At 48.7% G+C, this 24,432-nt stretch overlaps 1 protein-coding gene across 1 annotated transcript in view; it reads right to left on the bottom strand.

The window, feature by feature from the left end:
* Positions 1-24,432, bottom strand: part of LOC126516436 (salivary peroxidase/catechol oxidase-like) — a 43,507-nt gene that overhangs the window by 11,113 nt on the left and 7,962 nt on the right. The window contains exons 5-10 of the mRNA XM_050166560.3: positions 17,007-17,292; positions 13,901-14,119; positions 9,624-9,782; positions 8,415-8,525; positions 8,110-8,226; positions 6,585-6,739 (exon numbers count right to left, since the gene is read on the bottom strand). Of these exons, the coding sequence (XP_050022517.1) occupies positions 6,585-6,739; positions 8,110-8,226; positions 8,415-8,525; positions 9,624-9,782; positions 13,901-14,119; positions 17,007-17,292 (1,047 nt within the window). The remainder of the gene's footprint in view (positions 1-6,584; positions 6,740-8,109; positions 8,227-8,414; positions 8,526-9,623; positions 9,783-13,900; positions 14,120-17,006; positions 17,293-24,432) is intronic.

The raw sequence follows: 24,432 nt of genomic DNA, 5'->3' as shown, positions 1-24,432 counted from the left end.
CTCGCCATATTGCGTGTAGCATCGCGTCGGATCATTCGAATACTCAGCAGAACTACAATCGTCGCTTACACGCACACTCTCGATCCGTCGTTACGATAGCAGTGACCGCCACATTTCTACCGATCTGGCGCGGCACTACACGTCATACACTATCATACTGAAACACTACACTACACTATCATACACTACACTCATACACTACACTATCATACTGAAATGGATCACCCTACATCATGCGCATACTATCAATCACCTCCTCTGCTACTGTTCCCGCGGTGGCGAACAACGACATATTTCACGGTGAGCTTTCAGCAGGCTGTGCAAGCTACCTTTTGCCGATGCCAAGTTCCTGGGGCAGCCTGGCCACCACCCCGCAGCCCAAAAGGCTACACGGATGCTTCTGACGTTCCTGAAGGCAACAGACTTTGCTTGCGATCTGGTTGAACCACAGCCTCTTCTCTCTTTCGCCCCCTCCCCCCCACCCCTCTTATTCCCCACTCCGCGTGTGGGTTAGCCCTGTACTGTACGAAGTCGAGATAGCCTCAATCTATCTCACTTCCGTTGCAATAATCTCATAACTTGGTTCCCACTACTACTCACTCAAATGCTTTCACTAGGAAGAGAAAGAGAGAAAAAAATTTTAATGATATGAAATGCAGAGAGGTCGGCCTGAGGTGCATTCCTCTAGCCAGTTACATGCGATGAGGAAAGAGGGAGAGGGAAAGACAGAGGAGTATGATAGGTGACGATGACGATAGAAGAAAAATGCAAGGCGTACAACTAATGAAGTCATATACGTCAAGTGGTCACGCCAACAATTCATTTCATGACTGCATGAACATTCGCTCGCTCATACTGATTTGATTGATTGATTGATTTTTAATGAACTAGGAAATATTGGCAACATATGCTGCCGTCGTTGCCGGATAAAACACTGATAATCAAAGGAAAGATGAGGGCACATGAGTTCATGAAGGCAGTCGAAGTAATGGAGCATGTGGGAATCGCCGACATCTCTGCGTGGCGATATGACTACGAGCATGCGCCATTGAGCGGTTTCAAGTTTATTCAATGAACACTCGCGTGACATGACGGACGGCGCAACGATAGCACAGTGGCCGATGACGGTTATGAGCAAGCAGCGGAACAACCCAAGGGGGAGACTGCTGCGGCTTATATGTTTGTTCTTATGTTTATGGCGCATTTGCCATGTTCAACTGCGTACTGGCACCTTCCTGAGCTTGGTGGCTTTAACTTTATTAAATATTATTCCATTCTCCGCTTTTTTCTTGACTGATCGTGAGGAGCTGCTCAAAAGCACGAAGCCAACCCGCTTCAAGCAATAATAGCTCTTTCTTTTTTTCAGTCGACACACTAGCTAAACTCACCTTTATAGCCCCGGATATATTGCCACGAGACAGTGAACGGGCTTTGTCGGTCGGACGAAGACGACGGCGACGAAGTGGCCAGAAGCACGCGCGAAAGCCTTGCATCAGTCGCCGCTGCTCGTGGCTGTGGTAACCTTGTATATACTAATAATTTGTAAATATACTTTATCCCCGTAACGTCTTTTTTGGTGGCGGTGCGGGCTAAACCTGACAGTGTGCCGGCTCCGTCAACCAAGCACGGAACTTCGAAGCGGTCGGCGTCTTGGTTGCTCCGCGATGACCAGCGAAGTGACGAAGGCGCAGCAGCCACCGGCTCCTGTGGTTCTGTCACAACCACGAGAACCGTGAACCTTTTCTGGCACGGATGGCTTGGGCGTCGAAGAGTGGATCGACACGTACGAGCGCGTCAGCGACCACAACAGGCGGCACCCCATGCTGATGTTTGCTAACGTGATTTTCTACCTCAAAGGAACGGAACGCGTGTGGTACCAGACCCATGAAGAAGATCTTACAAGTTGGGACACTTGCAATGCGAAGCTGCGTGAGTTGTTCGGCAGACCATTTGGACGTCATCAGGCCGCCAAAGAGGAGCTGGGATCCCGCGTCCAGACGACCACTGAATTGTACATACAGGACGTAAACAAAAATCATCGAAGCTGAGAAGATTTCGCACATATTGAAAGGAATAGCCGACGACGCATTTAATCTGCTTGTATTCAAAGACTGCACGACGGTCGACGCCATAGTTAAGGAATGTCAACGTTTTGAACGAGCGAAGAGCCGTAGCATCATTCGCCACTTCCTTCGGCTAGCTAACACCGCTGCCACATCATCATGCGAGGACCAAGCGATGCCTGCGCAGTCTACACCGTCGGAAGATGTAACTCGCATTGTCCGCCGCGAACTCGAAGCAATAGCTCCTACGGCCGTCCCTCCAGACGTTCAGTCAGCCAACCTGTCTACCGTGTCGCTCATACAAGCAAGCGTCAGCCAGAAGTTCGCCAACCTGGGTTTATCATCCGCCGTATGTTCCATCCGTGCACCTGAACGTACTCTTGCAAATGCCACCCAAAACTAGGTCTACTCTTCGCGCTACAGAAACCCGGATGACTGGAGAACAGCAGACGACCGACCCATATGTTTCAAGTGCTCGCCTGTCGGACACATTGCCCGTCACTGGCGTAGTAGCTGGCCATCGCCTTCAAACTGGACCACTGGATCTTGGCGTCGTCCTGGAGGCAAAATTCGGCGTTCTTCCCCTCGCTCTGACCCAGATGCTTCCGATGCCGCCGTTCCGCGCTCCAGGTTTAGCCGCTCACCGTCCCCACGAGGCCGTCAATCTCTATGGCCACGACCACGCCGGTCCTCGTCCCGTGCACGGTCCGGCACCTACGCTCCAGAAAACTAAGTCGTGCAGCTCCAGGAGGTGATGCTGCATCAGTGACCCGGCATAAAAATCCTCTGTTGACTGTACCTACGCGCCTAAACCTTGTGGGCATTTAAGTATAAACCACGTTACCCTTACGGCGCTCGTAGACACAGGAGCGCAGATTTCAATAAAGAGCGCTGCTCTCCGTAGCCAGCACCGCAAACTTATTACGCCTGCTGTTCAGAACACAGTAAAGGTTGCTGATGGCAGCACGCCTGCTGTTCTTGGAATGTGCACTGTCCGAGTGTGCATTGCTGGCCATCAGATCACTCTTTTGTTTGCCGTGCTTGCGCAGTGTCTGCACGACGTGACCCTCGGCCTAGACTTTCTCTCGACGCACTCTACCCTATTCGACTGCTCCTCAGGTGTGCTTCAGCTGAAACTACCTTTTGACGCACACGTAATATCCGACACTCCCAGCCACTTATGTTCTGTAGAGTTCCTTCATCTGCCACCGCAAGTCGCTACGTATACGTCACATTACGTCCCTCTCCTCCTGTGTGCCATGGTGAATACGTTGTCTACCCGATTCTCGACGTGGTCCTCACGCACTCTGTCGTCCTTCCGCAGACTGTGGTCACCGTACGCGAACACAAAACCTGCTTGCCTTTTTTGAATTTTGGATTTTCTGCCCATGTGCTACCTGCCGGTATCGCGCTTGCCACCGTATCGCCGTTGCAGGAATGCGGTATTTCTGTGTTAGCCGTCGACGGCCCTCGTAGTGTTTCCGGCTCTCTCACAGCCATCGTGAGCCATTTCGTAAAAATGACATCTGAATATTCCCACTTACGCAAGCAGACAGTCTTCGTTGGGTCTTGCTGTTGTATGCTGATATCTTTGGTCTCGAGAATCGACCTTTAGGTCAAACATCAGTGGTTCAGCACATCATACACACTGTCGATGTTAAACCGGTTCACTGGCGCCCTTATCGCGTTTTCACTGCGGAACACGCCATAATCCGAAACGAGGTCGACAAAATGCTGGCCAAGGACATCATCGAACGGTCCTCTTGTCCATGGGCCGCTCCTGTAGTGCTGGTCAAGAAGGACAACACCTGGCGCTTTTGTGTTGATTATCGACACTTCAACAAGACAACGAAGAAAGACGTTTATCATTTGCCCCGTATAGACGACACACTCGACTGTCTTCACGGCCCCTGTTACGGTTGGCATCTACCACCTCGGGCAAAAATGATGCTCGAAGGACCCTTAATCAACCTGAACGGAGGACGGATTCCTAATTTGCTGTGGTTGTCTCGAGTGGATGCCGGTCTGGCGGACGCACCGCCGTGTTCACAGGCCCCTTCGTGTGTGTGCATGCCTAAGCGAAACGAAGGATGGATTCCTGATTTGCTAAGGTTGTCTCGAGGGGTTGCCGGTCTGGCTGGCGCCCCGCAGTGCTTACAGGCCCCTTTGTGTGTGTGCGACTTTAGAAGAACCCTTTCCACGAACTGTTCAACTATAAGGAAAAACACCACAAACCAACGTCGCCTAGAAGAAAAGATAAGCGCCTACGATCCCCGACCTGCTGGTTGCCACCTGCGGAGGCAGGCCCATACCAGCGTCCCGGGGAGAAGGGATCCGCCTCCCATTCAAAACCAGCCTGTCACGTGACGTTGACGTGAGCAAGATCCCGCCTACGATTTTAGTGGGCCTATTTAAAGGGCCCCGCAATGTGCTTTTTCACGTCATTCTCTTCTTCTCATATTTCACCAACCATTGAATAAACCGTGCAAGTTTCGCACTAGAAATCGTCTCATCCTTGCCTGGTCGCCATGGTCTACCGGACGCCTGCAGCCCGCCGAAAACGCCACGTTACCCAAAAGTAACGCCGGTCGAGCTGCGAGAAACAGGCATCGCAATAACTGGTCGGCAGCGGTGGGGTGCTCTACCCTGGAGACCGCAACACTCCCAATATTTCTGGTTTATTGACCTTCGCTCACGTTATTGGCACATTGCTGTTGACCACGGAGCAAGAAATATTTAGGAGTGGAAACTCCGCTGTTTGCGGCGACCAGTAAAGGTCACAAGCCCGCGGATATGTTTTCATGCTGGCGGCACCTGGCGGCATGGGAAGAAATTACCGCCGTTTCGGTTGCCAGGGCAACCGGTTGAGCGTGTTGCTCCCGTTCGGCCGCGCGCGCCTGACTTCTACCACGGAGTGGCCGGAGCTGCCGGAGCCGCCGAGCCGCCTGCCGGGCGCTGCTTTTTTTTTTTTTTTTTCCGCTGCGGCTTCTACGACGCGCCGCATGGTGCCGCCACTGTATACGGTAGCGTCGGCGCATGCAACAATTGTGACTAGTTTCACCTCCTATATGTCTTACTCCGTGCTGTTGACCTATTGAACCGCGAAAGAAGCGCATTCGTAACCCCAGATGGCATCTACCAATATAAAGTCATGCTTTTAAGTCTTTGCAATGCGCCGGCCACATTCGAGCGCATGGGGGATTCGCTACTTCATGGCCTGAAATGGTCAACCTGCTTGTGCTACCTTGATGATGCCATCGTTTCTTCGACAACATTTGACAGCCATCTTCAGCACCTCTCCGCGATTCTCGAGGTGTTCCGCAATGCCGACATCCAGCTCAACGCCTCAAAATGCCGCTTCGGACGCCGTGCAATAACAGTGCTGGGCCATCTCGTCAACGCGGCAGCCGGGTTCCAGCCCGATCCTGAAAAAGTTCGCTCCGTGAAGAATTTTCCGTGTTCGGCTAAAGAAGTACGAAGCTTCATCGGATTGGGCTCTTATATCCGCCGTTTCATCAGTAATTTCGCTGACATTGCACGTCCTCTTACTGCGCTCCTCAAAAAAGACGTTTTTCCCCGCGCAATACCCGACTGCTCTTTGCAAATTATGTCAGGAAAATAGAGCGACGCTGTCACACATGTTGTGGGAGTGTCGGGTTACATCTGCTACAATGGCAGTAGCTCCGGAGACTCTTGCGTCGAAGTGGGCCGCCGCTCTGCGCAGCTCCTTCCTCAAGACACAAGAGTGGGCTGTCCAGCAAGCCCGAGAGACGGCGACGAGGCAAGGCCTCGAAGTCCTCTCATGGGAGACCTGAGCCCGGGTCGTCAAATTGGCCGGATTCAAAATAAAGTTGTTTCCATCCATTCCTCTTCTTCTTTTATACATGGGGTTCGCTCCAAGCTGTTGCCTTGTCGGCGTTTATCGATGCCCTCACGACTTCTCCTATTTTAGGATAACTGGTCAGTAAACCACATCCGCATCCGCCGCCATGGTTTGTGAGTGGTGGCGCTGGCTAACACTCCCAGGGCTAGTTCTACTAGTACAACATAAATGCCCAAGAAAGTGGATGGGAGAACGGCGCCGCGGTAGCTCAATTGGTAGAGCAACGCACGCGTAATGCGAAGACGTGGGATCGTTCCCCACCTGCGGCAAGAGTTTTTCCATCCACTTTCATTTTCATCCATTTATCGTTTCTTTATTTAATTTATTAAACACAAGTAATTTCCCCAATGTTGTCCTCGGTGTCAGTGTTTGTTGGCTTCTTATGATAGGAGATAACGTAATGTGTCATATGATTTGCCTTATTTTTTTCTCGAAGCTCGAGGCTTAGTTTACGCGGCAATTCCTCTTAACGAATAAAGATCTCTGTGCGTGCGTTTTTCGCCGATTCACTTGCAGCGCGTCGAATAAGTCGGAACGCTATAACTATATACAGACGTAAGACGGCAACGCAAGGTACACATCATCCTCGCGATCGGGCCGCGAACTCGTGCACGACGAAAGCACGCGTCGGGACCCACCTGCAGGCAGGCGCCGACCATCTTCCTGGCCACATTGTAGACCTTCTCGTCGGGCCAGCCCTTCTTCTTGAGCTCGTCGGCGATGTGGTTGTGCTCGCGCACCAGCAGCGTCTGCAGCGAAGCAATCACGGGCGTCAGCGACGCACGCTGGTCCCCTGCGCACACGCCACACCACGCACGTCATCACGCGGTACACGCACGTCGCTGGCCCACCGTGCGCGCACGGCGGGACACTGTGGAACGGAAAGCCTGACACGGGTGTTCCAGGGCGCTAAGTGAATGTACCACCTGCTTTCCGCAGGTGGTACATTCACTTAGTACAGGTGGTACAGGTGGTACAGGTGGTACAGGTGGTACAGGTGTGTGTGTGTGTGTGTGTGTGTGTACACACACACACACACACACACACAGACACACGGCGCGCAAAGCAAATACGACGACATAACGAGCGCCGCAACAAGCTAGCAGTCCTTATACATTCATTCGACGATGTAACAAGTAAGCAAGAGAGAGAGTAAACGTTTATTGTAGTAGAGGTTGTGCGGTTATGGTGGGTGGAGCCCCTCTTCCAGGGTCGCACTGGTTTCAACTCAAGTAAGCAGGCAGCACTTGACAGCACCCGCCGCGACCCGCCGTGGTTGCTCAGTGCAATGGTGTTGGGCTGCTGAGCACGAGATCGCGAGATCGAATCCCGGCCACGGCGGCCGCATTTCGATGGGGGCGAAATGCGAAAACCCCCGTTAACTTTGATTTAGGTGCACGTTAAAGAACCCCAGGTGGTCGAAATCTCCGGAGTCCTCCACTACGGCGTGCCTCACAATCAGAAAGTGGTTTTGGCACGTAAAAAAAGAAAACCAGAATTCAAATTTATTTCAGCACTTCATAGCGGGACTTTTTAATAAAAGAAAGCCTAAAGGTGTGTCCAATGTGTTAAGTCTCTGGACTGCTGTTGCCCCTGGGGGAAAGGGATAGCGGAGGACAGGGAGAGGAGAGAAGTGTATGCTGAAGGAAAAGATGTAGATGTGTCTGTGCAAGCAGGAACAACTGCGAGAAATTTCCACGCACAAACGTGCTTCCTTTTGCGAACTAAGAACGTGTTCGAGAATGGCAATGCAGATAGCAATTCAGCACAATATCTGAGACACGTAGTCCTCTTTTATGATTACGTTGCGCTGAGTTTTTACACTGGCAAAAAAAAAATAACGAAGAAAGGAACAAGGGTGCGGATGGACGAAGTGCATATTGCTATTCGTTCGTCCGCATCCTTGTTCCTTTCTTCCGTTTTCTTTTTCTTTCTCCGATGTAAGACTTAGCACAACGTAATCGCGAACGTGCACCCACTAGCTCCTTTCATTGGTTTACGTAGTCCTCAGTGCAGCACGACGCAATCGGACGTGTTATTTTTTTTTTTAATGTCGGCCTCTTAACTTTATTAGTTCAATTATGCAGGGTGTTTAACCGTGTGCAGTGAGTAAAATCGCTGTAAGAAGCTACTACATAGTCGATCACGAAAGGATCAGCTCACCGGCCATAAAACACTGCTTATCGCATCCAGGCATGTAGCTGAAGCACTCCCCGTCGCTCTTACGTGGCAGCAGGCCTTTGGGAATGTACAAGCTAGATTTGTCCACTTTCATCTTGGCTGAAAAAGAGGAGAAAGAAAAAATGAGAAAATGACAACAACGATAGTGTTATAATTACGTTATATCAAGATTTAGTACAATGCCGGACCCCGATATAACGAAATCGAATTGGGAACAATACTTTGTTCGTTATGTTCGACGCTTCAAAGCCAACCAGGTGCTTTAAGTGACACTGTGTGACACCTACCTCCCTTTCCATCGTCGCTGCGAAGCTTCTTGGCCTCCTCCTCACTGCTGCCGTAAACGACGCTGGCGTCGATGAATGACGTCACCTCGTTTATCTGCTCCCTATAATCCCCTGCATGGCAAGAAATTTCTTCATCATGAACCGATCTAGTTATTGTTCTCTTTTTTTATCTGAGTCACGATGGCAAGAACTGTGATCAATCCGCTTGGAAGCAAATATACGGTTTCACTAATCTAGTAATAGGGGAAAGGCTGATAAACTGCATCTGTGATGCATACTTCGAAGTATATGTAGTACGCAAGAGGTCGAGCGGACATACGTGTTTCAAGAGTGGCCGCTGCGCGTTTCTTTTCCCATAAGAGTAACAACCAATGCAGCATTTGAATCGGGCTAAAAAGAAATTTTTTTTCAATCCTTTGCACGTGTTTTTGTGAGGTCTTGTAGTCGCAGCCTGAGAAACACAATCGGCAAAGCCTTCATTGTATATGGCTCCTTGATTACCAGTGCATGCAACTCTAATTAGAACACAGTCCGCTCATTATTATGTGAACCCGTGGCTAAATACATACTATAGCGGTAACTGAATTCGTTCGCTATCCGCAAGTCACGAATTTATGGGAGTCTCGGTGTTCAACGCTTGCGTGAGAGGAACAAGACCTGGAACGTGTCTTTCTCGCCTGCCGTCATGTAACAGCTGTAGCCTCTGCCAGAGGCGATACACAACAAGCATACATAATATTCAAGTAGTTTGCGCACCATGTTAGCCCTGATCGCGATTACCACGCCTTCCTGATGCGTTGCCGTTGTACCACTTGCTTTGTCAAGGACAACATTAACATATTGCAAGCTTTATCCCTTCTTTCTTTTTTATTATACCATACAAATACCTGCTTGTTCAGAAAATTTTGCTATTTGACGCTCTTTTCTCGTCACGGTCACTGAAGGTAGCCTTCTCTGGCGCGCGCGCATATGCACACGCGAAGTCGAGAGAGAGAGAGAGAGAGAGAGAGATGAAAGGCAGAGAGCTTAACCAGAACGTAGCCTAGTTGGCTACCCTACACTGGGGGAAGGGAAAAGGGGAGTCGCGAAGTCGAGGGTGCGTGTCTGACATGGGGACTGCACTTGTAAAATAAATTCGGTGTTCCGACTTCATAACTATTATATTGTGCGCGCATATAGTGAGAAGAAATGGGCGGGCGCCGGACACACCTGGACTGTTCCTGGGGCAGGCAGTGCGGCTCGCGTTGTATGAGCTCGAACGGACCATGTCCATGCAGTGGCCCATCGGGTAGAACTCATCCTTGTGGTCCACATTCACCTGGCAGCACTCCGGGTGAGGCTTGACGCCCTTGCCGCAGCATTTGGGCGCTGCGACGATGAAAAGCACACAGAGGAGGCGTGTGGCTTGAGTGAGGGAGTTCCCGCCAGCTGGAGCCACACGCGCCAGCAATGCTCCAAACAACGCTTTCATTAAACTCGCCGCATACCGAACGCAAATTTCCGTCTGGACTGCTTGAAGAACACAATGATAATGACAGCTAACACCGTGAGAATATTCGTGTGCAAGCGAAACTGGAACCATTTTCTCAGCCAGATCGACCGTTATGCGGCTGGCTCGAGATAGTTCTCGAGGTGTGACAGAATCAAGGCGGGTGTCGCATTCTGGATAAAGCATTTTCGGGAGTATGGTGTCATTATTGCATGACGTAATGTTCTGCGCGACGCCTCGCTGAAGCGACGGGAATGCCAGGAATAGTGTGTGAACGCGCTCGTTCTCTGCTCTCTACGCGACGTGGAAATTATTTCTGACGTCAGATAACTCTGTGCTACAGCTTTTGCGTCACGTGCACTTTTGCTGGCATAGGCCGCCAACGTAGAGTGACATCCCCAAAAGTGACGGTATAATGAGCACGGCTCCTGACGTCTTCTATGAGTGACGTGCATATCTTTGAATTCGGGAAACAGCAAGCCAGTAAATGCGGAAAATAGTAAGAAATAGTAAGGAATAGCTAATATATGCGGGTCAAGAACCGTCCTGTTCATCAGACTGCGTACTGGAAAGATATCCGCTCGGACTGCTGAACACCGTTGGACACTGCTGGACACATTCGGAACCGGTGGAAACTTACTGGAACGTCGCTGTATGTTTTCACGAGTCTTATGTAGAATCGGATGGTTTCTACACACAAGTATATCACGCTTTACAGGGCGCTCGGTGTTATCACTTCAAATGCTAAATGTCTGTTCATGTAGTCCTCAAGACTCCGCCGGGCTACAAGACGCATTACGCAACACGGACCTGGCGGAGCAGCTCTGGGCTGTCCAGCGAGCCCACGATGCGTCCAGGGAGTTACAACTCCCGGTCCCAACGTGGGAGTAGCCCGCTCTATGGGACCTTGCGCCCCGTAGCTCGCAGGACCTTTCAATAAAGTTACTCCATCCATCCATCCATCTACATAAACAGACGTCGTACCCTAACTACGTTTCTGTGTGCTAGACATGTTCTATCCGCAATGCCTGTTTATCTGCAGATATATCCTGATGTAATTTTATATTCTGTACGCATGTTAGCTTTTGTTTGCTTTGAATAAATTCAACACATTTTCCCATACTATCTTTTACTATGCCACGCATGCCGTTGCACATATAAAAGTGTATTTACATCACGGATCCCGACTAGCTAATGGCTAAGGATCCAAATGCACTAGCAACATCTTTGCCTGTGACAAGGAAATATGATAAATAAAAGATGATGACAATGATTTCAAACCAGCAATATTCAGCCTGGCACAGTTGCGGGGTAATCATCCACAGAAGCTCAAGTGAGACCCGTCTTGAGTAATCTGCACTGCAGACGCTTCTGCACGAGCCGATAGATTAAGAAAGAAAGATGGAGGACGCTTCAGCTTCGCCTTTAAGAGTGGAACGCGATAGCATTCGAAGATCCCTGACAGCTTCTCACGCTTCCCGACAACTGCAGCTTAGGTAACCGTAATGTTTACCGGGATACGCTGGTGGCGAACGCTATGCACGAAGGCGAGCTTTCTGGTACAAGCACGGCCTTTTGAGTGCGCTGATCTCGGAGGCAGTGCACGGCCGCGCCAAGAAAATTACATAATTTCCAGGTTTTTGTTATCGTTTCGCACTTGTAGTATTTCAGTCTGAGAAGATTTAACATAAAAGGTACGCGCTTTCGCTGTCTTGTTTCATGACATTTGTTTGTGGGCTGTCATTCTCAAGATTCCGAGGAATAACTTTGTCAAAAATTGGCAAAACGAGAACCAAGTGAAAGCCGGAGCCAGCGATTCGACAAGCAAACTTGTCTTTTTCGAGGACTTCTACTTGTTGAGACGCTGGCTCTGGCTTATTCTCGTTTTGCTCATCGTCTTGAAATTCCCATCTCTCGCCTTCCCCGTGTTTTCCCTTTGTCGATAATGTAAGACAAGGTATGAGCAACTTCAGTGATACGATGATGTGACAATATAACCCGCATATACCGCATGTCATTATAGTCATCATCATTATCAGCAGCAGCGGCAGCAGCAGCAGCCTATCTTATGTCCACTGCAAGACGAAGGCCTCTCCCTGCGATCCCCAATTACCCGTGTCCTGCGCCAACCGATTCCAACTAGCACCCGCGAATTTCCTAATTGCGTCGCTCCACCTAGTCTTCTGCCGTCCTCGACTGCGTTTCCCTTCTCTTGGTACCCATTCTGTAACCCTAATGGTCCAACGGTTATCAAACTTGTGCATTACATGACCTGCCCAGCTCCATTTTTTTCTCTTTATGTCCATTAGAATATCGGCTATACCCGTTTGCTTTCTGATCGAAACCGCTCTCTTTCTGTCTCTTAAGGTTATGCCTAGCATTTTTCGTTCCATCGCTCTTTGAGCGGTCCTTAACTTGGTCTCAAGCTTCTTTGTGGATCTCCAAGTCTCTGCCCCATTGGTCAGCACCGGTAAAATGCACTGATTTTACACCTTCCTTTTCAATGATAATGGTAAGCTTCCAGTCAGGAGCTGACTATGTCTGCCGCATGCGATCCAACCCATTTTTATTCTTCTATGAATTTCCTTCTCGTGATCAGGGTTCCCTGTGATTAGTTGACCTAGGTAAACGTACTCCTTCACAGCCTCTAGAGGCTGACTGGCGATCCTGAACTCTTGTTGTCATGCCCGGCTAATCTTTGTCTTCTGCATATCAATCTTCAACTCCACTTTCACACTCTCTTTGTTAAGGTCCTCAATCATTTGTTGTAACTCGTCTGCACTGTTGCTGAATAGAACAATGTCATCGGCAAACCGAACGTAGTAAGGGTAGCTTATATGTATACCTAAATATATGCGGCAATTTAGGTGCATACTGAGCTGGAGCGCTCGGGAAGGACAGCCCTCTTCTTCTCCCGCCCGCCGCCTTTTGTGGCGGTTGCGGGGAAGGCAGTGGGAGAAGAGAATGGCAGTCGGCTTCCACACCGGCGATCGTACCCGTGGTGGGATGAATTAGCTTGTGGGTACAGCCACTCCGTCCGGTTAGCCACTGTTACCACTAGAGAGTACATATATATTCACCGGGGCTGGCCATCGTTAGAATCCCGGTCCTTATCTCTTCTCACTAGTCAACGGCTTCTCTGCGGGATTACGCAATGAAGCAAAAATATATCACTGACGATTACGATGCTCCCTGATGCGAAATTTGAGCGCAGCTCTATGTGTGTTCTCATTAACTTGCCCGCTTGACAGGGGTATTATTTTAGGGGTAGTATTTTCAACTTCATTTTAGCTGTTGAACAGCTTTTAACAAAATTGTCGGAACAGAACGCGCTGGTATTCTACTCTAGCAAGCTCAAATGCCGCCTCGTCGCACGCCACCATCGTGTTCTGGATTGGCTAGGCATTCGTGTTGGCAGGCATTGACTTGCAACACTCTTATAATAAAATATTTTTGTTTTCTTGAGTAAACATAGATTAAGATTGTTTTTTTATTTATAATACAACTAAAGCAATCACTTTCTAGAAGGCTTTCTTTTTATTTTAATGTGCGTCTTCAAAAAAGACGATTTTAGTCTGTCGCCATTTTTTTTAATACGAGTGCGCTCTGTTTTCCCGTTTAGCACCGCGTATAGCCTTAAGTGTCACTAAAGGTCCCGAAGTGCACTCCCCGTAAGCGCACTTAACCTGCCCACGTGACAGGGGTACACCCGCCGTGGTTGCCCAGTGGCTATGGTGTTGGGCTGCTGAGCACGAGGTCGCGAGATCGAATGCCAGCCATGGCGGCCACATTTCGATGGGGGCGAAATGCGAAAACGCCCGTGTTCATTTTTTTTTTTAGGTTTAGGTTTTAGATTTAGCCGCAGGTGGTCGAAATCGCCGGAGTCCTCCGCTACGGCGTGTCGCACAATCAGAAAGTGGTTATAGCACGTAGAACCCTATAACTTAATTTTAATTTTTTTCGACAGGGGTGTAAAGATGAGGGGCCCGTCACTCACGGGCCTTGGTGACCTTGCCGTCGACGACCTGCGTGGTGGTGAACGTGGCAGAGGAAGTGACGTCATGGGCCAGCAGCTGGCCAAAGTGCACAATCAAGTCCGAGTGGTAGCTGTACTCGGTGTCGCTCGACTGCCACGCGGACCCGGAAAGAGCCATGGACACCAGCCGAGGGTTCGGCAGCTTGCGGCCGTAGCTGCCTTTTCGTGTGCCCCATACGCCTGCGGCCACGGGGGGACGTCATATGAAACCGAACTTATTCCAGCGATAGCTAGATCACAAAGTACGAATGTTGGGTATAGCATGTAATAGAACAGTGTCTATTGCACGTACATCTTGCGAGTTCCTAGAGAATGTAGTAGCCGGTGAAATTCTTGATTTTATGACAAAGAAGAACAATTCTTTCTCAGCATCAACGCCGTTTTTGGCTAGGAATGTCAACTGTTACTCAACTTATAACAACAGTGCGCGAATTGGCAGCCACACTAGACAGATGTGGACAGGTAGATGTGCTCTTGCTAGACTTCTGTAAGGCATTTCATGAAGTTTCACACGAGAAAGTGCGTTACATACTCAGAAATATTGGGCTTCCTCAGCATATTATTAGTTGGGTTACAGCATATCTGCAAAATAGAACGCAGTTTGTAGACATAAATGGTAGTTCATCAGCTAACTTGCCAGTTCTGTCTGGAGCCCCCCGGAGCAATGTGCTCGATCCATTACTGTTTATTATTTTCATACACGATATAACAGAAGTAATGCCCGAATCGGTTTCCATAAGGCTATTCGCAGGTGACTGCATTATATCCAAAGAAGTGAATTCATCTAGCGACCTCGAAATTCTCCGAGAATCACCATTGAAGATGAAACAGCGCTGTCAGGAATCTAAAATGCAATTAAATGTTTCAAAGTCAGTGCTCCTTCGCATTTCACGCAAGCAGCAACCTAGCGTATTCGAGTATAGCCTTAATCAGTCAGTGATTCCGGTGCTTACGTAATACCGGCACTTGGGCGTTACACTAACCAACGATTTAAAGCGAAAGGATCATATAGCGGAAACTTGCTCCTCGGCGTTTAGCAAACTATGCTTTCTTAACGTAAAATTAGGGACACACCTTCTAATATCAAACTTTTAGCGTACTATACACTCATTAGACCAAAGCTAGAATATGCTTGTGCGCTTTGGGACCCGTATGCAAAAAAAGCAAGATATTCACCAGCTCGAGAGCACTCAAAGAAGAGCGGTTCGCTTTATTTTCAGGAAGTCACGCGACACGAGTCTATCTCAGCGCTGATGGTGAATAAACAGATTACGCCCCTTGGGACACATAGAAAGATAGCCCGTTTATCTTGAAGAAGTTTTTTTTTTTTTAGCTAGGTTTGTTGGTGCGTATTAACTTGTGGGCGAACTGCACGAGGACGGGACAAGAAAGGAAACAAACACGAGAGCTCGTGCTTGTTTCCTTCCTTGTCCCGTCGCGCTGTTCACCCGTTTATCTTTCCTGCATAACATCCTGTACAGAGGGGTAAATATCACGCTCCCGTCCTGTCTAGAGCAGTTGACAACAAGAGGAACGTGGCACACCCCGAGCCATGCTTTAAGACCTATCTTTACTCGAACAGTTGCTTTTTGTAACGGTTTCTTCCCGAGAACAATGTCGGAATGGAATCAGCTACCCGGGTTCGTCATTCAAGCGCTCGATGTCCATCAGGGCCTTGAGGAATATTTGTCAGCGAATGTGTGATATCAATGCTTTCGGTATGTTTGATGTGGTGCTCGTTCCATTATGGTGTCCATTCTTTTTTTTTTTTTTTTTTACTATTAGCTTTACTGTTAGTTTACCTATGAGCGAGTAATTTCTAGTCCCACTCGTTCATGCAGTTGCCTGCTTATTAATCATCTTTATTCATGAATGTATAAACTCTTGTCTCCCCTGTTCACGTAAATGTTTTTTTTTTAATTATGGGGTTTTACGTGCCAAAACCACTTTCTGATTATGAGGCACGCCGTAGTGGAGGACTCCGGAAATTTCGACCACCTGGGGTTCTTTAACGTGCACCTAAATCTAAGTACACGGGTGTTTTCGCATTTCGCCCCCATCGAAATGCGGCCGCCGTGGCCGGGATTCGATCCCGCGACCTCGTGCTCAGCAGCCCAACACCATAGCCACTGAGCAACCACGGCGGGTTTCACGTAAATGTTCGATTTTAACATTGCGCATCCCTCTTTCTATGTGATCATCATCCCTCATCACACCTTTACGTCCCCGTTGCCCCTCCCCCTGAGCAGAGTAGCAGGTTAGTTCAAGTAGCACGTTAGATCAAGAGTAGCACGTTAGATCAAGCCGACCTCTCTGCCTTCTTTCAAATAAATTATCTCTCTCTATCTATCGCTTTTAACGTACAGCACATACTACAGTGCATACAGGTGCTGCTTACTTGTGAATATGCATCTTGTAGTCCCGCTTACTTATGCAGCTGTTTGCCTGTTCCCTAAGCTTTTTCTTATGAATGTGTCAATTCTGGTCATGCTTGCTCACGTATATGTTTTCGCATAGCTACGCCACTCCTGCTTTGGGCCGGCAACCTCGGCCGGCAGTATATCGAAATAAACAAATAAAATAAATAAATGTATTACAGTACATATTTCAAGAAAGACGCCTCCCCCCCTCTCCTTCCTCCTGGCACCCTTTTCAGAGCCGTTTCTTTTTTTCCTTAATGACATAGGTTATTAGGATATTAGTTTATTGTAAAACAGGCCACTGGGTTAGGCGATACTAACTTGATTGATTGATTGATTGATTGATTGATTGATTGATTGATTGATTGATTGATTGATTGATTGATTGATTGATTGATTGATTGATTGATTGATTGATTGATTGATTGATTGATTGATTGATTGATTGATTGATTGATTGATTGATTGATTGATTGAAAGCAGCCTTCAGAAGCGTACATATATCTTTCTTTTTAATGCGAGGAGGTAGGCTTGCAGGCGTTTACGCTAACGCCGAAACCTTGTCCCGAGCGTTCGTCCTGCTTCTCCCTGAAAGCGAACAACAGCGCAAGCGCAGAAGAGCCCGCGTGCGGCCATCACGCGTGTACCGTTCGAGTAGTCGGGCTTGAGCAGGCGCCCGTACGACTCCCCGGCGCGTCCCCAGCAAGGGTAGCGCAGGTTGTTGCACGACCCGTCGTGGGTGCGGTAGCGGGCGTTGTGGTTGCAGCGCACCGGCAGCAGGCGCTTCTGCTCCTTGTCCAGCTTGCGCGGCCGGCCGTGTCCCGGACGCACAGCGGCCGCCATGGGCTTGCCGGCGTGCGGGGGTGGAGGCGGGGGTGGAGGGGGCGGCGGCGGCAACTTGATGTGCAGACGAGGCGGCTTCGGCATGGCAACCTGTGACAGCAAGATTGGTTTACAGACTCGTTGTACAATTTAGGTATACTGACAATAGGTATACGTTGTACAATTTAGGTATATAACGCGATAAGGATGGGATCAACTAACCATGGGAGGTGTCTCAGACAGAGGCTGACCGATGGACCTGTATCTTTCAAAGACTGTCTAATCGTTCCTAAAGCGCAGTTTTAGGCGCCAATAAGAAACTCGCCAAAGATTACAAGGACGTTTTTGAAAAAAAGATACGTTCCTCTGTCGAAACATCGGCCAGCCCATATACTGTCGGACACACATCTCTCTGGTTCGATCATCCGATATTTATCTACAGATTACTTCTCTCGTTCGGCATCCACTCTGTATTTGCCTGCACTTAACAACGGTGTTTCATGTTCACGAGCAGCTCTCCGTTTTTTTTTAAGCCTTTCTCATAGCTATCCCACTTCTTATTTTCGATCCTGCTCATCGGCCTTAAAAAGCACAGGAACGCTAACCTTTACTGTTTATTTTAGCCATATCACACTAATCATGCATAAACTAGTTGGAAAATCAGTGCTGCGGAGGCCTACAATGTGGAGAAAGATTCATGAACGGGAAAATTTTCGTCCACCCGACTGCAGCACGCACGAAGCTACAAAGGTAACCCGTACGCGTTTCTCATCCCACAGAAGGCTTCGAAATTTCTATGTAGCTCCGTGCTGCGCTCAGGCGTGCCTTTCATGCATATTCCTCCGCCCGAACTCCTCCAATCGTGAGCACGACTACTCCGCTGACGAAAATGTACGCCAGCAGCGAAGTAGAACACACTTGTTTATACTCTCTCCTAAATCGTCTTATATGCAATCTTATATTAGATCCGCGATCGTCTGGTTGAGCTCCATGCCACCTTGCATCCCGTTCACCCCTTGCGCTTTCCCCCTTCCGGCGAAACGACCAGTCCACCTGCGTTTAGCGAGACACTGGGGACGCTAACGCTCTCTCTTCTTAATCAAATTGATATTGCGATATAACTTATGCGGGCGCTCAAGGTGTATTTGCGCCATCGGCGCCACCGCCACCGTTGTGCTGCTCTCTAATTAAGCTTACGAAAAAAAATTGTTGGAGTTGAAACGATGTCGAGAAAGTCAAGCCGGACCCCTCCGTCTTAGCAGGGACGCTGTAACAGGTTATTGTTAAGGAAGAGAGGGCTTTGCCCCCACTTTCCACGAGTTTAATATGGCTTATATTGCCGTAATGACACCGGTCGAAGTATATCTTTGTGTTACTGCTTTTAAGACGAAGCCTGAACGACCTGGCAATTTCTTTTTAGATAACGTCATCAATTTTCGGCCAAGAAACTGCTTTCGTCGGTAACAAGCAGCTTTTATTTTATATTTAGCCCAGTATGTGCATTAACAGAGCCAGAACGGTTGATCTGTAAGCGGACATCTCCCGACAAGGCTCTGTTTCAGAGGTGAAGGAGGGGCATATTCTTTGGCTCCGCCTCTTTTGGTAAAAAGCTGTGGAACCTTAATTTCACACCAGCAATTCCTTACAATCCACTTTGTCGTTGCCCCGCTAATTAGGCGTATGCGCAGCTCGCGCGGGAGGAATTGCATGGAGTATCTCCAGAGACGTGGTGTGTGTTCGCTTGCAAAATCGGCGAAGCGAATTGTTGACGACGAACCGTCAAGGCGCACGCTCAATCACCTAGGTGGCCGGGACAATTAAAGGCAGCGTTTTACCTTCTGCTGCTGGCAAGAGCGTTGTGCGCACTATAGCGTTCCTGCTGAGCTGCTGTGTGTGTATGCTATAGTCGGAGCGGTAAACGCGAAGCTAACCTTGTCTAGTGTTCCATTGGGGAGTGCTGACTAACGTCGACGGCCGGTCTCATCTCGTGCATGCACCATGCAGGGGGCGACGCCTGCAACGCTGCTGGCGGTGCTCATTACGCGAACACGGCGAGACGCTTGGAAGCCGCCGGACGCTGTTTCATCTGCTCGTCGGTAGTTGCCTTGTGCGCTGCGTTACGCCAATATGTCGCGCTTGCGTATCGCTAGTACACCGGATTTCAAGCGCTAGGCTAGACCTTGTTATCGTTTTCAATTCTTCGCCTTTGGCGCGAAGCTGCCAATTCTTTGAGAGCGTCGGCGTTGTCCCTCGTAACCGAGCGAACTAGCACAGCGAAGGATGAAAGCGAACGTCGAGCACAGCGGGAGATGAAAGACGGCGATAGCATAGAGAGCGCTAGGAGGAAAGCGGAGGAGGGGGGTATGACGAAAACGTGGGAAGAAAAGCATATATAGCGCCGCGCTAGACAGGCTTTGCGGCGACGATGGCTACGAGATGGCGCAAGGGTAGCTCGCGTCGTCTGTATGAACACAAAGCGCTGCATGGGCGGAGGTCTGTCTGCGGCGGCTGCTGTGAATCGGCCCGCGCGCGCCCCACGCACTGTTTCTCGTAATCTCCCGATCAGCGCAGCAGCATTTAGCATCTCCGTTTGCAACGTGCCGCAAGAGACAGATTATCCGCGCTAGTCAACATATCGCGAAGTGAAAACGCGTATAGAGCTGCGCTCAAATTTAGCATTAGCGAGTATCGTAATCGTCGATCCACTTTTTGTTGTTTTTTTTTTTTTTGAGCCGTTGTCAACTTTCTGTTGCATACGGTTAGCAATTCTGAGTGCCCTTGGCTTTCCAGATTGCGTAAATGTTTATGTAAAATTCGGATTTTTTTTTTACACAACCTGACATGGCAAGTGAATGGACGCCGACGCATATAGAACGTCGTGGTAAAATATGTACACGCTGGCCACGCCATAACGTTTGTGCGTTTAGGCATGCACTGCCTACTCATGCCTTGCGAAAATCGCACACCTTTTTATGCAGTGTAAGTTAGTAAGTGAACGAAGTGAAGTGCCAAAGGTTGAGCTACGTAAAGGTCTTTGGCATAACACAGATAATTATTTTCGACTTTGAAATAGCTACTGTAATGCGCTTCTGTAGCACCCGCATAAGTTGCACCAAGATTATTGATCCGCTTAAAAAATATAAGGTGTGAAACTTTCGCGACATATCCGCTATAAAACGCAGTGTCCCTCGTTCCGCGGCGGCAACATGCCAACTCGTCAAGAAACCAAAATCCCATCGACCAGCGCAGCTGTTGTGCGCAACTACCGTATTGACACAAACTTAAGCATGCACAACGTATAATTCTAGGGGCTAACCTGTCCACAATAAATCTTACCACAAACAGGACGACACAAGGCGGAGACAGGCCAAGACTACAGCTCCCGATCTATAGTTCTTATAAGTAGATGTGGGACGTCAAAAAGTAGAGCTTTGTCCTGTCTCCTTTTTGTGTATTCATGTTTCCGCTAATGTCTAGCTTGTTAATGTGTTATGCTGTACCAACTTGCCCTTTGGCTACTGTCAGTTAGAGGGAAGGAAGTGCATTACTGAGTGTAAAGCCAATGCTATTCTAAGCGCCCTCCCACGTGGTTTGAGTTTCAGATATTTGAAGAAAAAAGGCATTCTTAAGCTAGGGTCAATACTGTACATCCACATGCAGTCACACTAACGTCATCGACACTTACGCAGCACACCGGCGTCATGGGCACCCTACACGGACGGTGAGCGCGGAGCCACGGGTAAACAGCTGTGCGGCGCATGGGCCAGATGTAGTAGAGGCTGTGGTACGGGCTGGCGAAGTGAATATATAGAGCGTTTTTCAGGAGAGCGCATCGGGGACACGATCCGCTACGGCGATCTGCTCGCTCGAGCCATCGGTTAATTCTGCATTCACACAGCGGGACGGTTTGCCGGTTCAGCCTGCGGACGATCAGGACATGGCTCCGCAGTGCCACTTTCACACATTTGCTACGTCTCAGTGCCGTCGCACGCAATTAATTGTCCGCGGACCAGCGATTCGGCCATCCGTGTGAATGCACATTTTGCCATATAGGCACCGTGAAAGCGAATCGCGGTAGCGTATCGGGCGTTCTCCACGCTAGCGGGAAAAAAAGACTTTTAGCGTGTCCGCTATTCCGGCAAACGGGGGCGGTTTGGGCGGATTACCGGATTGTCGGGGGCGTAAACGTGAGCGGCCGGAGCAGTGCAGCCGCCTGGTGTTGTAGAGCTCAACCAGGCAAACACAGAGCTAAAATTGCAGTCACCTACCTTATTCTGCTTCACTGCTGGTGCAAATTTTCGGCAGCGGCGTAATTGTGTTCATAATTACGCCGCTTTTGAAAACTTACACCCCAGCTAAGAATATAATAATTGGCTCTCTGTTTAGGTGGTTGAGCTTTGCGCCACCAGCTGGCGCCACCGATCTGGCCGCTCACGTTTACACCTCCGCTCATCCGGCAAACCACCCGCGCTTGCCGGAAGACCGGACGCACTAAATTTATCTAATAAGAAAAGCTTGCGCGCAATGCCGCACGCGGCACAGATACCTTGTCTGTGGGGCAGTCACAACATCTTTTCCCTACCACGCGCCGCAGAACCAAGAGCCCAATGAAAAGCGACCCATTTCGTCGTCACGTACGGGGCAGCGTATATACCCAGCACATACCGCGTACATTGCATTAACATCCGTGACGTGCTCTTGGTTGGACCTATAGGACACTTCTATGAGACGTTCCTTTTTGTCCATTATAGTAAGAGATAACGTGCCACAACAGATAAACGGTCATCCAAATCATGTTGCAGGATACGCTGCCCATATGTAGTGGCCCCAGGGCAACTGAAACATACTACAGATATCCCGTAGACATGTCAGTTTACGTTTACTATAGGCGGTGTGCTCCAAGTTCCAGGGACATGCGTGGCTGCCCGGCATATCGATGCTTTTTGCACAGTGTTTGCTATAATGAATATTACGTTCGCGGAAGGTGCTGTGTGACAGACTCAGCGGGCCCACCCAGCAAGATCAGTACATCGCGTGCACACGTATGTGCACACACGCGCGCACGCGAGAAAGGGCAGCGTATACTCATTCTTCTACAGGCCTTCCGCCAGCCAGAAGTGGCATATTGAATTAACGAAAGTTTTGAAAGCAAACTGTATCAGAAGATACGCAAAGTATATGTGAACTGCAGACGTAATAGTTTACGATTATAATTTGAACAAACGAGAAAACGTAATACTGTCATAGGTAAACTGGAAAATAAAACCTTGGGGAGGACAACTATTAATGTATGGCCCGAACAAGGTCTACATGTAAAGTCGTTACAACGTACATTACAGATCGTACGATGAAATCTATAGGCCGTCTCTTCCTTAGGTAGAAACAACATACTCTGGACAACCAGAAATTTCTCCAGAAAAAACGTGCCTGCCCGTACGTGACGTCGAGCAGACGTTGGTCTTGAACTTCGACGTTAGAGACCAAATTTGCACATCGTAGAGACATTTGTGGTTGGCAACATTTTGCTTACTAAAGCGAAAGCGCGCCAGTTTCTTCCTGTGTTTTCTTTTTTTTTCTCTCTCTAGTGTCGGCTAGCGCTTTGGAGAGCAATAGTATACATCAAGTTGTGCCGCTGTCGGTATCGGCCTGGTTTACCCAGTGCTCTACATCTGGGATCGGCCCAAGATGTACATAACGGGTAAAAATTAAATCATGGGCTGCAGCAGAACTGATAGTTGGGCGAGTTGGTACGAATTCGTAGTGAAATATTTAGCGCGCACAATCGACAAGGACACAGTGGAGGGGCACGTATGACACAAAGCGTTCGTGTGTTCCCCTTGACTGTGTCCTTGTCGATTGTGCGCGCTAAATATTTCACTATGTATTAAATCATGGGGTTTCATGTGCCAAAACCACTTTCCGATTGTGAGGCCCGCCGTAGTGGAGGACTTCGGAGATTTAAACCACCTGGGGTTCTTTAAGGTGCGTACATAACAGGTAGTAGCATTTCTTCGTCGGAGTGCTATAAACCGGTCACCATGCCGTTGTCGATCTATATTCATCGCCATCCTGAGGTCTTCATCGTGCCATCTCGGTGCTGTCATACACGCTCGCTTCTAACCAATGCCTCCTTGTTCAGACATACACAACTGCCAGCCTAAGGCGGACATGTTGCGCCACCTAGTAACACTTTGCGCAAACCCAAACAGGGCTAGATAACCAGGTACACCTGCGATATGCTTCGCATAGCACTGATTCTCACAGTGCGTGGGAGGTTTGCTGCAGGCTGAGGCTTTTTACCCTTGTTCAGACACTCACTTCAAGTCTCCACGTTCCTGTGAACCTTTTACGCTGACTGAAAGAGCCGCTTTTCATTAAATATAGGTATCAAGGTTTAGTGGCGCGCAGCAATTCGCAAGGAATTGTACCGTGGTCCATTCGTTGCACAGTGGTAAAAAAGGAAAGAAGAATAAATACTTTAGCGCTCATCAGCTTGGCTACACATATTTCTGTACAACATTCAGCGAACTTTTTTTTTTTTTTTAGCCAGCGCTGTCGCGTAGTTACTGTACTTTAGCATTTCGCGTTGGCACTTGAAAGCAACAATCGAGAGTCATCGACATGGGGTCATCTCAAGCACAACGTGAGTCATCGACAATGTGAGCGGCACGATGAAATGCGAAATTGGGAGTTACGTTCTCTCTCTTTCTTTCTTTATTTAGCTTTCGGGAAAACCCAACGAGAACAGATAGGTGGTCCAAGTGGTTCACGATCGCAACCATATATATTAGCTTCGTATTTGGGCGCTATTTTCCTCGTAATCGTAAGCAGAATAGCCTGTCAGTCGCACTGACATTACTTTTCGTTATTAAAGACCTTCGTTGTTACGAATACAATAATGAGACAAGACAATGACACAAGAACTATGAAGAGACGACAATGCTGTGCGTCATGTCTTCATTGTGCTTTTGTCTAAATGCACTATTGTATTCATTATCCTTGGTACTTGACGAATCAACTTATAGTGATCGAATCATGCATTTAACATGTAAAAGTGAAACGTGGCCAAATTTCTTCGTTTATTCTATTAGTCGGTGACAACAAAAGAATGCAATGGAAAACACACCACTAAATCAAATAGAGTTTTTATATGGGCGCCAGCAATCATATTTCCGTAAGTGCAAAGCGAAGACGGGCTTATTTCAATATTGGGGAGTTTTAGCTTTGCGTATTACGTTACCGTGACACGTG

Source organism: Dermacentor andersoni, chromosome 3, assembly GCF_023375885.2.
Source record: "Dermacentor andersoni chromosome 3, qqDerAnde1_hic_scaffold, whole genome shotgun sequence".
NCBI classification, from domain to species: Eukaryota; Metazoa; Arthropoda; class Arachnida; order Ixodida; family Ixodidae; genus Dermacentor; species Dermacentor andersoni.
This window is presented reverse-complemented; position numbering and strand designations above follow the sequence as displayed.